Source organism: Equus asinus, chromosome 6, assembly GCF_041296235.1.
Source record: "Equus asinus isolate D_3611 breed Donkey chromosome 6, EquAss-T2T_v2, whole genome shotgun sequence".
Lineage (NCBI taxonomy): Eukaryota > Metazoa > Chordata > Mammalia > Perissodactyla > Equidae > Equus > Equus asinus.
This window is the reverse complement of record NC_091795.1, coordinates 41,703,424-41,716,455: the sequence shown is the minus strand read 5'-3', so window position 1 is coordinate 41,716,455 and position 13,032 is coordinate 41,703,424. Positions and strand designations below refer to the sequence as shown.

Sequence of the window (13,032 nt, the reverse complement as noted above, 5' to 3'; positions counted from 1 at the left end):
AGGCCTCTTAAGATGCGGGCCTGCCCTACCCACCCGCCTCCTATGTAGTCTCCCGGTTAGGGGTTGTTTAGACTGGTTACACCCTATCAACTACATATCATTTTGTTACGTGCTATATCACACAAAATTAGTGTTTAATATAAATGAGTGTTCTATTGAAGCTAAAATATAAGTGATTATTAAGCAAAGTTAAGATTTTTCCACGTGAGCCAACAGCAGTCAAGCAAAGCAAGAATGTTCCTCTTAGTGGGAATGTTGTTCATCAGACTTGGGAGCAGGGCAAAAGAAAAGGGAAGGCAATTTGATGCAAAACCTAAAATTTTATTGAATAGGATCAAGAAAGGATGGGAAATAGGAGGAGCAGTTCTACACAATTTGGTTCTTGAGTTTTTCTCAGGTTTCTTCCCTGATGTTAACTAAGTGATGGTACTGATTTGGCCTATATACTTCCAACAGGAATAGCATCACAATTTGTTCAACATCTTCAAAGAAATACACAAGTATTTCTCTTAGGTCCTATAGTTGTTTGCAAGGCAAGTAAATGCCTGCAATGGAAATGCACTGTGTTTACTTTAGACTGAAGGTTTAGAAATTGGGGAATAACTGGCCTAGAGGGAATGTCACCAGCTCAATCTAAAAAAAGCCATAGATATCTTGGGATGGCTTTGCTGTATAAGACTCGTTGCCAACAAGCACCATTCAGGAGATCTGATGCAATGTCACAACTTAGTTCATTCAGCTTTATGAAAACCTACATATATGGCAAGTAAATAACAGCTGTGGCCAAGGAATAGAAAATAATGTGATGTTACTAAAGAAAAGAACACACTGAAACCTTTTTCTGTTACACAATACGTAAGGTGAACTGCCATAAATTAAACAAATAATGTAAATAATTATTTGAGGAAGTTAAGATTCCCTCATAATAAATGTGAATAACAGAAACGTGAAATGTTTCAGAGTAGCCCACAATAAGCAGCATTTGATGAGGAGAAATATAGGCTATAAAAAAAAGAGTTCCAAAAGGAAGCTGAACAGTAAAATTAAGGAATAAAGAGAAATTAAGAAATGGGGATTTAAAGAGATTAGCCTAATATTTAAAGGAGGAAAGATAGTCTAGAGTCTAGTTATATCAACACACATACATTTGTAAACAAAACAAAAGTTATTTTTTATTTTCTGTGCTTGAAATAGCTTCTTCCCTCATCAATGCCTAATTTTCTTTCAGTTTAACTGTCCACCTTTTTCATAAAATATTTACAACTACTTAGGCCCACAAAGATCTTTCCACTTTGCACTTACAGATACAATCTTACTTCCTACGGCCATACCACCCTGAACGCGCCCGATCGTCTGATCTCGGAAGCTAAGCAGGGTCAGGCCTGGTTAGTACTTGGATGGGAGACAGATACAATCTTACTCCTGATTTGCATTGTTTATTTTGCATCATTAATATAATAGTCTTATATTGCAACTAGAGTATCAGCTGGAATGTATGTCTCCATTCCTTGAATTTGGGCTGGCCTTGTGACCAGCTCTAGCCAACAGAATGTGGTGGAAATGATGGTTTGCTAGTTCCAAGTGCAGGCCTCAAGGGGTCCGCACATTTCTCCTCTTGCTCTCTTGGAACCTTGCCAAGATGCTGTGTGAATAAGCCTGAGTTAGGCTACTGATGGCTGGGAGATCATGTGGAACAGAGAAGAGTCGACCCAACTAAGGCATCCTAAACCAGGCACTCCCTAGCCAATCCGGCAGCTGACTTCAAGGTATGACTAAGCTCACTGAACCTATCCTAAACTGCCAATCTGTAAAAACCTGAGCTAAATAAATGGTTCTTGTTTTAAGACAATACATTTTGGGGTGATTTATTATGCAGCAAAAGCTGCTGAAATAACTGAAACATACACAATGGCTTCACCCTTCCAGTGTAAAACTCATCACAGTGTGCCTTGTATTAGAATCAAGTATTTGCTGATCACCTCTTTGCTCCTGGAGGACAGAGGCTATATTATATTTATTTGTGTACCCCCATAGCACCTAGGTTGTGCTTTGTCCATAGTAGGCACTCAGAGTTTGATAAAATAAACTGAAATAAAAACCAACTGAAGTTCAAATTCTGGTGTTCATCAGCATTATCTACTTAATATTTAACAACAGAAGAAAAATGCAAACCATACTACTGTTAAAGAATCAAATAACTACTGAGAATCTACTACTGGCCCCATAGTGTTATTCCCAATTATGAACCATTAAAAGCCAGCAATTATTAGTACTTGGAGTGTACATGCCACTCCAAAATAGTTGATAAGTGATCCCTTAAGTTGCCCTTCTCAAGACTTAGCATTAACTCAAATTTGGATTTTGATAGAAAATTACACTTATTTTGGATATATGAATGTGAAGTTGTGTTGCAATCCTACTTTTGTCAACTTGGAAATTTAGAAAGTATAAAGTGGCAAAAGAGGAGATTTTGATTTGTACTGTCTCATTCACATTATCATTAACAGCAGGTTTTCTGAACCCAGAAATCTGACAAATGAGAGATGTATGTAAACGCACTTTAACTTTGAAGTGCTATACAAATGTAAAATATCATGAAAGCTTGTATATTCAAAATGTCATTTCACTCTTTTCCTTAAGAAGTAGGAAATTGAGACTAGACAGGACAGGTGAGAAAGGATGAATAGTTTTGCTATCTACATCTAATTTGCTTCCTAATGAAATTTTATAGCTTTTAAATGACACTCTGCTGTTACAGTCTAAACAGAGATGATTTCATCAAATATTCCACGTTTTGAATATTTTAAAAATTATCATTCAATTGATAGTGTCTGAAAGACTCTAAAGCAAGAGAACATGAAAGCATGATCGGAATGAATATACTCATAAACTAATGAGACAAATACACTCAATGACAGTAAAAGAATATCCTTGCTGCACTGCACTGGGGACAGATCCCTCTCTTGCATGCATGTGCATCCTATAACTTGCCTTAACTTTAACTTCTTTCTTTCACTTATGCCATTCTTATTTAATACTGTTAGCTTTGACTTATAAAGGGAATAACGGTTGAATCAGTTAATAAGCTGGACAACTGAATCAGGACCTAAAAAGGTTTAGACAGGCTAGAATAAAAATCTGTGTCGTTAATAATACGTCTAAAAGAAAAATGTAGACCAAAGAGAGTAAAGTTTCCAATTTTGGTCCATAAAATCAACCCTGTAAAGACTGGATGAGGAATGGGTAATAAGGATACATGTAAAGAAGACTCGATTACTAGCAGACAGGAAGCTCAATAAATCAGCATAGAAAGCCCATCCCCCAAATTGGGGATGTCTTCATAAAAATATAAAGAGTCAAAGGGTCAAAGGTAAGGGAGACAGATTTTAGCCAAGTTGAGAACTATTTTTCTAATAATCAGATTGTCCTAAAGCGGACCTTGCTGCTTTGGAGCAGTTAGTTCTCTTCAAGGAGGATATTCAAGCACAGTCTGGGGTGTTATACAGGGTTTCAAGTATCAAGCAAAGGTTATACTACATGATTTTAAAGATTAGCCCCCAACCCCAAAATCCCATAACTCTATTTTAGGATTCCAAAGAGTACATGCAAAAGGACACATATTCAAGGACTTAATCACACCTCATTTGAGGTCAAGATATCTCCTTTGCAAATACACTCCTGGGTTTCCTATTCGTAGTTTGAACATCTCCATAGTTCAGAAGAAGTCTCCTTTTAAAAAGATGCTCACTTTAAATAAGTTATGAGAATGACTAAGATGAACTGCAAGGAGATAAATATTTTCAGCATAGGATGTGGAAAGATCATTTTTCTTGCAATAACTCAAACCTACCTGAGCCCTGGTAAAAATGAGCCACAGCCTGAGAGCTAGAAAAGTTTTTCAAACGAAAATGTTAGGAAAATTTAAGCTGCTTTAATAGAGACAGACATAAATAGAAATTAGGAGATAGATTCAATAGGAAGAGGCATACTCTTTCATTATTAGTAAAATTTTGGAATTTGGGTTTCTACTGCTAAAACATCATAAAAGGAACTCCAAGAACAGAAATGTAATAGAAAATAGGAACTTGAGCATAAACAACAGTGCTCTCTGAGAGCTCACAAGTACTTGAGCATTCATCCCCGGCTCAGATCCACCTTATTTTGGCTGTGTTTTCTAACTTACTCCCTTAGTTAACATTTTCTGTGAACACTAGTTGCTTTCCATAGGGACCAAAACCACAAACTAGAGAGAATGACTACACTTCCTTCTCATGAATAGTGAGAAGGGAAATGTTCTTCCTTGGATGTGTTTCTCCAATGAAATTCAATTTCTGCTTTCCAAGAAAAGCCAATTGACTCAGAAGTTTCTGAGAAGAAATGCAGGGGTAAAGTCCAACAGATACCACTCTACAAAACCCTAATCTTTCAGTCTTATATCAGCCAAGGGGTTAAAACCTGAATGCCTCGGTTGAGCTGCTGAATCCACAGGTGGAAGGTCTTAAGTGATACTCAGCTTCATTTGTGACCATGCTGGGAAAGCCTTTATGTGTAAGAGAACCGCGCCCTCCCCCCCACCCCGCCACCCCCAGTCCCAAATATTAAGTTGACACACGTTTCTGGGACGCAGCCTGAATCCTCAAACTTTGGCGGGTTTAAAGAGACACAATTTTCTGTTTTCTGCTTAACAGGGCTTTCCAGAATTGTCATCAGATGACAGATTACACTACCCATCCACAAGGATTTAGGAGTAGCTCAGGCCATCCATTACGGGTTAAAAGCTGTTCCAGCATGAATCAAGTCACAGTGGTAAGGAGACTACCGATACAAGGGGTCCTACAGCTTTAAGAAATACCCTGGGCATCTAAAAGTTTTCAGAATGCAAACTATGTCAGCTCTGAAAACAAGAGGCACTGCATCATTATGGCAGGAGAAACAAAGCCAGCCCCTTTTTTAAAACAGACAAAAAAAAAAAAGATTGTTTTAATAGGAGAGAAGCATCAGTCATTGATTCTAACTTCATTCACACTTTCTATCCAACCCCATCCATCTTCAGAGTGAAGAGATGACAGAGCCCAGTTAACTCTCTCGGTCTTTCGGCCCCCACCCATCCTGCTCCTCTATACCCAAACCACCAAGGCCTACCAACCCACCCATTTCAATCTGCAAGCAACTGCCCGAGAGAATGACTCTTTCTGTCTTATGGGCTTGCAAAGCTCAGGTGCCTAAGACCAGCTTTCATCACACTAAATAGGGTTACCTGTCAGGTTAGCATGACTGGTCAGGGTCTTTGCTAATCATCTTCTAAAATGACTTAGTCACTCACGGCTGACCACATTCTACAAAGGAGGGGATGGGAAGACTAAGGGAACAGAAAAAAGTCAACAAACCAAACCAGCAATCTAGAATATAAAATATTTCATTTTCCTTAAATGCTGCTGCCCTCATTATCTGCAAACAAAAGTTCTCCAGGCAGGCGGTCTCTGCATCAGTGCACCTGCTTAGCATTGGTTTGCTGAGTTATCTTTTTGCTGTGTCTGCAGAAGCCAACTATAGCACAATGGGTCACATCACTTGAGGGTCACTTGAGTCTCTCTACTCTCTGGGTCCCTCCTCCCACCTCCTGCCTTCCCTTCTACCCACAAAACCTTTAACTCCACCATAGCTAAGGATCCCAGATAGCTAAATAAAAGAGGTAGCCTCAAACACAGGGGAAAACCCTTAGGTCTCCAGTGTGAATCGCCAACGCCAATCCCCCACCCCTCCCGTTTTCCTTAAGACCTGATGGTCTTCAGTCACACATCTTAAAAGAAAAACAAAAAACAAAAACACAAAGACTTACTTGTCTCAAGTCGATGAAGGCCAACTGCAGCGTGTCCTCCTGGAACCCAGGCACCGGGCCGGATCTGGCAAACTCTGTGGGAAAGAAAGGAGGATAAAAAGCGCCTTTAACTAACCATGGACAGGGAGATTGGCAGACGGATGACAGGGAAGACAAGAGAGGCTGGGGGAGAGGAGGACCAAGCTTCTAAGGAGTCATGTCTCTCTCCCTTCAGCTTCTTTGTTTGCCCTTCAAAATTCGTGTCATCAAAACACCATTAATTCCAGCATCCTGACAGCAAGGAAACTGTACTAATTCGACCTGAAATTTATTCCCATGAGCCGTGCTAGGCTTCAGAGTATTTGTTTTGTGAATGGACAAACAACTTGCAAAGGAGGAGGGAGTGGGGGAGAGAAAAAAGTTTTTCCTCTCAACACAATAAAATCTTCAGCTGTGAAACTCTTTTCAGTTCCGAAAGCTATTTATATTTTAGATCGCTGAAGGAATTTTCTAATTTCACGCCTGTCACCTCATTCCCCAAGCATTTATCAAAAAATATTCCCTGCCACATCATTAATTATTCCCTCACTGATTATTTGTATTATCTCATGAGTGCATTATTGCCAACAAACACACGCCCCAGCAGCAGAGGCTGCCCCAATCTAGTGCTTGGCTCTTAAGCAAAGGAGTATTGGCAGACGTGAAAAGGTCCATCTAAATAAATCTCACTGCAAAAACTTAGAGAACATTTGCACACGTCCATCCTTCGAGCGTAAACTTTGTTCTTGACTTCTACTTCTCGAAAATTCTTTATTCTCTTTCCTCTATCCCAATTTAGTCTTAGGTCAAAGAGACCGCATGAATGTTATTTGCAATTTACAGTAGCGCCTTGGGTACACACTCAGTTTACGACTCTGGCTTCTACATCGTTAACAAGAAGACAACTGCATAGGGCTATAGGGACAATTAGTACTAACACTTAAGAATGTCAAGTTTTACTGTCCCTAAGCCCTGCTTATTATGAAACCACAAGGTCTTGTTTAAGCCCCCTATACACACACACAGCAAATTCAAAAGTTGGACAGTTATTATGTCTTGAATTCTCTCTGTGAAGCCAAAGTGTGATAGACATTTAACGTCAATCTATTTACCTCAAAAACAACTAGAGTCTCTTCTCAATGCAAATATGAAAAGGAATGTTTTCCTTTCAATTATATTTCTCTCTAGGAATGAATTTAAAAAATTATAAAGAGTTGGTATATTTTTCTTTCGAAATTAAATAAAATTCATCAAGATATTTGCATATATGTCTAGAAAACTACTTACAAAAACTAGTAGCTGGATAGATTCAAATGATGATTTGTGAACAATGATAGGAATTTCTGTTCTTTAGAAATATTTTCCATCTAGGGGCTTCTTAGACATAATAGGTCTTCATAACATCCTTGCCCCACTTTAAAAATTAATGCTAACAAGTGAAGTTGCAGGGATTATGGAAACATTATGTGAAACGAAATTTAAAACAATTTATTAAACTTTTTAAAATACAGCACAAATTTATTACACAACTGTATACAAAATATTCTCTTTAGACATTTCAAATAAAAATGACTCATAAATGGAAGGAGATAAACTATATAGCAAGATTAGCAGCACTAAGTTTCCATATGCTTTGAAATGAAAATTCTAATGCCATTTATAAATGACTTCTATCATATGTAAAGCTCAAATGATTAAAGTTTTAAAAGAGTAAAATTCGAAAACTGTAAAAATACTTGATGAGGGTCATGTTAGTAGAACGCTTGACATAATTCATCTTTCATATCTTACAATAGCCATTATCTGTGATAACCTTGTATACAGCAGCTGCTCAAGTCAGATGTACAACTTTCCCATACTATGCTCCTGTAGAAAGCAGTTCTTTGAATTATAGCCACAGCCACTCTTTTTGACAGACTTGATTGTCAGGTGGTCAGTTTAAATAAGCTTCCCACGCCTGATCGTTTCCTCTAAAGTTAGTAGATTATTGCTCCTGCATGACTCAAGGCTAGGCTGCATCATCTGAAGTACTGAAGTTCTCTCTGTCAGCAGGAACCCTACTTGAGTCAAAATGCAGCAACTACCAAGGTGTTCTGCTACGCTACACGTTCAACTTAACAGAATTGCCCTGTGATCCATGGTTTGAATGCTTGAGAGCTGGCTACACATTCTTCAGTCTTCTTATTGGGCATGCTCCCTGGGGCTAACAGATGATGCTGATGAAACCACTCAGGAATCTGGATGTGATATATATTTAGTTCTCAGAGTCTCACTTTATAGACCTCATTTTTATGACACAGTGAATCTTCCAGGTTCCCAGAGGACATGGTGGCCTTTTAGATTTGATTTTCCCCTTATAAATTGAAGAATCAAAGAATGACAATTGCATCAAGGTATGGCAAAGTAAAGAGATTAATTTTCTTGTATAGCTTATGGAAATGTCTAATCACTGTATATTCAACTTTATATTTGTACTTTTTCTCATTGTTTTATGTATATAACTCTTGTCTCCCCATGCAGATAGTAAACTCCTTAGGGATAAGGGCCATATCACAGAATCTAACAAGTATTTAGAATAGTAGATGTTCAACAAATACTTATATATTAATTAAATAAGTTACAAAAACAGCAAGATTCATTAATCATACATACTCTTCACTGCCAGTGAAAATCTCTGAATTGCAAAAGGTAAGGTGTCCTTAACATGAGTATCGATAAGTAGGCTTTAGGAAATTTATAAGCTCTCTAAAACTAGGTACACCAAGATTGAGGGGATGGGCTTTGGGGTCATAAAAATCAGAGTCTGAACCCCATTTACTAGCTCTATGGGTGTGGGCAAATTACCAAATCTCTAATGCTTCAATGTCCTTATCTCAAAAATGAGGATAATAGTGCCTTCCTTACAGCGCTGCTATGAGGATTAAATGAAATAACAGACGTAAAGCAGTTGGCAGAGTGCCTGGCATATCATAATTGATTATCATTACAATTAGTTTTTTGTGTGAATATGCATTTCTCTGGGAAGAAGTTTCATAGCTTTCACTGAATTCTCAGAGGGCTGGAGACGAAACAAATGTTAAGAAACACTGTTCTACATCCAGGATAAAACCTTAGAAGAAATTCAGCTACCATTCAGTGATGAGTTAGTGAGTTAGCACTGCAAATTTTTTATAGGCAAATATTTAAGTTCTTCACTTAAAGGAAGCTGCTATGACTAATACTAGTATATTAGCTATAGTACAGTAATTTTCATTGGTATTATTTTAAAAATTCAATAAATGCCTAAAATAGATCTCCTGTAATTTTGTGACTCAATACACCCTTAAAAACATGATTATTCTCCTAGAATCCATGTTTTAGCTATACGAAAAATGTTAATAGCATAAGAAAATGTGACTATTCAAAAAAAAAAGAAAATTTACATATAGTCTGATTTCAACTATATAAAATATAATATGCATAGAAAACAGGACTGTAAGCATTCATTTCATAATGTTAACCGAACCTGTTACAGAGAGGAAGATTACAGGAGGGTTTTATTCTTATTTATATTTATAAACTTTTAAAATCAGTATGGACCACTTACAATCAGAGAAAAGGAAACAGAAGAACATACATACAAACACCCCAAAATTACCTAGTGGTGTTAATTTAGTAGTACTTTCTCTAGTGACAAGGATAAAACTTGTTCAAGACTTAGCATTACAAGCAACTGGGATTTGATTTGCACAACCAAATTCCCAGATTCTGCTTGACAGAAAGAGAGGAGGAAAACTCACATGGGAGGGGGCAAGAAGCCCCCAGTCTGCTGTAACATGCTGATGCATACACAAACTGATTATATGCACACACAAGAAGCTTCTCTTTAGAGTCACAAATAGAAGCCTTCCTTCTTTTGACACTATAAAAGGGAGTACATGTATGCACTAGTGGCCAACTGGAACCAATGAATATATGAGGCACAATGGACAAGTCTCTTTCCGGCCTTCTCTCTGGATTCCAAGATCTGTAGTAGGTTTTCAGTCTCTAAGCGGCCTAAGCCAGCACAAAAGTTTCCAGAGGCTGGAGTTGTGTGGTGTGTCCTCTCTATCAGCAAGAATATCAAGGTGCCTGCTCCATCTAACACAGAACCAAATCCCACCTTTGACCATCTCATGTTACTTGGGAACTGAGTCAAGCTTCCAGAGAAGCTGGCAAGAAAGCTTCCTCTCAGAAAACTTGTTCAGGTTAGTCGAGGCCCTGACCAGCACCAACCCATCCTTCAGAGAGCCTGGTTCTCCCCAGCAGCTCTCCCCTGCCCTTGTCCAATAGTGGTATGGACTCTCAGAGTTGAAGCTGTTATCAAGACCTGACTCCAAGATCCAATTTGCAAATGTGAAACATCTTTTAATGAAGGAAATATTTTCATTAAAAAAATTAAAAGGAGGTGTACAAAGTTACAGTAAAGAAGGCATATTGTTAATTGAAGATACAAGTGGGAAAAGAAAATCACTAAAAAAATTTACTTTACTTACCAAATATCCAACATTCCCTCACATTCTCATACATACATCTATGAGGTATGGCAATCATTTTTAAAAACAATATTAATTTCTCAAAAATATCTGTAGGTTTACACTCTAACAATCTTCACATTATAATATGAAATGAAATTACCAAAGGAGAAAAACGAGGGATTCCACTATTTCCAAAATGCTTTCTAGACTTCTTGAAGGCTGATCTTAAAATTAACTGTTACTTAGAGGAGAAAGGAAATAAATTTTTTTAAATAAGCTTTAAAATTATCTGGCACATTCACATTTGGCTTTAGAAAACAAAATATACATTTTATAAAAAGTATAGAATCCTAATTAGAATAAAAAGGGAGAGTCAAGAGTTAGAAGGGGCTTTGAGAAGTCAAAATGACTGCCTTAGTCTATAATCTGTATATCTAGACAGGACATTTGGGAGGTTATCAAAAGCAAGTTGTGGGAAACAGAATATAAAACTAATTCTTCTGAATCTTTGCAAATTGTCCATTGCTCAAGAATAATTTTCAAAGGAAAATAAGCGACAAGGTAAAATTTATTTCACAAAAGCTAGTACAATATCTGACAAGTAGGTAAAATAGCAATTGTTGGAGGAAAGCATAATTTCTTCAAATAAGAGGAAGATGAAAAGGCAGTATACAAAACAGTTAACATTGTACACTATTGCTCCCAGGGAACTTCCAGGTCAGACAATGGACAATATAGCATTACCAGCCCTCATTGAATGGATTAGAGGTTTGGTTTGGCCAAAATGCCAGGTGAGAAAGAAAACTCAGCACCCTGGGGCCAAAAGTATGTTGGGTACTTGTTTATATCTTAAGATCATGTCAGGTCACATGTGGTTTTTGTGGGATTGAAAAAATAAGAGCTGCTGTTGCTGTATTAACACAATGGTTTCCTGGTATCTGGCTCCCTGGAGCAACAGATAAGGAGTGTGCTAGACTGTGAAGCGCGGCTCTGGGGAAGCTAAAGCCTTCTTGCATCACTGCACAGCAGCTCCACGAAGCTAATTACAGAGAAGAGCTGATGGACTCCACAGGGAATCTACTCAAGGTCCTGCTGGTCAGAGAAAGGTGGGCCCGAACATAATGAAGTAAGTAATATGGAGAGAGATTTTAAGGAGACAGAAAAGGGTGAGGGTGGGTGAGAGGGAAAAGCTCCTTGGAGATTCAACCGACTATACTTGTATAAGTGTGCTTGTATGGATACATGATCCTAAAAAATAGCCACCTTTAATTATCCAGGGTATAACTCTGATATAAATTATTCTTTGCTTTTATATATTTCAAATAAATAACTCACTACATCCCCCACTTCAAGAAGGGCAGAGGAAAGTACAGGATAACTAACGTATCCTCAAAGTTTCTGCGAGAGAAATCTGATTAAAACTGATAAAGTCTGATAGCAAATGCCAAATTGGTACTCCAAACAGATTTATAAATTGTTTTTAAAGTTTAATTCTCCAAGTTCAATTCTGCAAGCTCCTTTTGCTCTGAAAGACAATTGAAAACTAGGACAGCTAGACATGGCCTTTTAATTAACAAGGAATTAATCCCCTATCAGCTAGGAAATAGCCACAAGCATAAAGGAACTTTCATGCTGCTGCTAAGTAAACAGGCCAATCAATCTCCATCGGCTGTCCCTTATACTGTACCTCTGAGAAGAAATGAGGGCCCAGGCACTTGCAGCGACTGGTGTCAATGACAGCACACATTCACCTGGGGACAGAAGCTGTCTTATGAGGAATAAACCTAGAAAATTGGGGAAGCTCATTTCTACGTCTTGCCTAACATATAAGAAGAATCAATAAACAGTTCAATGAAATTAGTTGGTTGAATCTAGCAAAGTAAAGTAGAAAACAATTCTGTTCAAGATGTAAAAGAAGGAGATGATTGGGCCGGCCCGGTGGTGCAGTGGTAAGTTCGCATGTTCTGCTTCTTGGCGGCCCGGGGTTCGCTGGTTCGGACCCCGGGTGCGGACATGGTACTGCTTGGCAAGCCATGCTGTGGCAGGCGTCCCAGGTATAAAGTAGAGGAAGATGGGCATGGATGTTAGCTCAGGGCCAGTCTTCCTCAGTGAAAAGAGGAGGATTGGCAGCAGTTAACTCAGGGCTAATCTTCCTTAAAAAAAAAAAAAAAAAAAGGAGATGATATAAGTTCCTATGGTTTCATGGAGTCCAGGAAGCACTGGGTGCCTTCACAGAACTAAAGTGCTGTTCTTCGTCTAAAGAAATAATATTCTAAATGATGGATAAGAATACTTTGGCTCACTAAGTCAAACAGAGTGACTTTTGCATTGTGTGATTCTCTGCAGAGAAAGAAAGGTTAAGGAAAGTCAAGACCATAACAAGTGGCAGGCAGAACAATGTCATGCCATATAGCATTACACTCACCTTTGGTATTCCACAGAAAAAGAATTCCAACAAAACAGCAAAAGATGTCCTAGGACTTGCGTCTACAACCTAGAATCCTAAAGCTGAAAGGAGCATCCCTAACTACTGAGGATTTTTGCAGATGAAAAAATTAAGGCCAAAATGGTTAAGGCAGTGAACTAGGTAGAACTTAATCCCTCTAAGTCTGTCCTTCTATTATTTCAATATGCATCCCCCACCTAGAATGTCTAAAAACAAATATTCACTTTGCGAGC

The 13,032-nt window shown here is 38.2% G+C and overlaps 1 protein-coding gene across 5 annotated transcripts in view; it reads right to left on the bottom strand.

The window, feature by feature from the left end:
• EXOC6B (exocyst complex component 6B) overlaps nucleotides 1–13,032 on the bottom strand; it is a 578,067-nt gene that overhangs the window by 139,450 nt on the left and 425,585 nt on the right. For all 5 annotated transcript variants that reach the window (XM_070511980.1, XM_014836646.3, XM_014836648.3 and 2 more), the window contains one exon: nucleotides 5,840–5,913. In XM_070511980.1, the coding sequence (XP_070368081.1) occupies nucleotides 5,840–5,913 (74 nt within the window). The remainder of the gene's footprint in view (nucleotides 1–5,839; nucleotides 5,914–13,032) is intronic.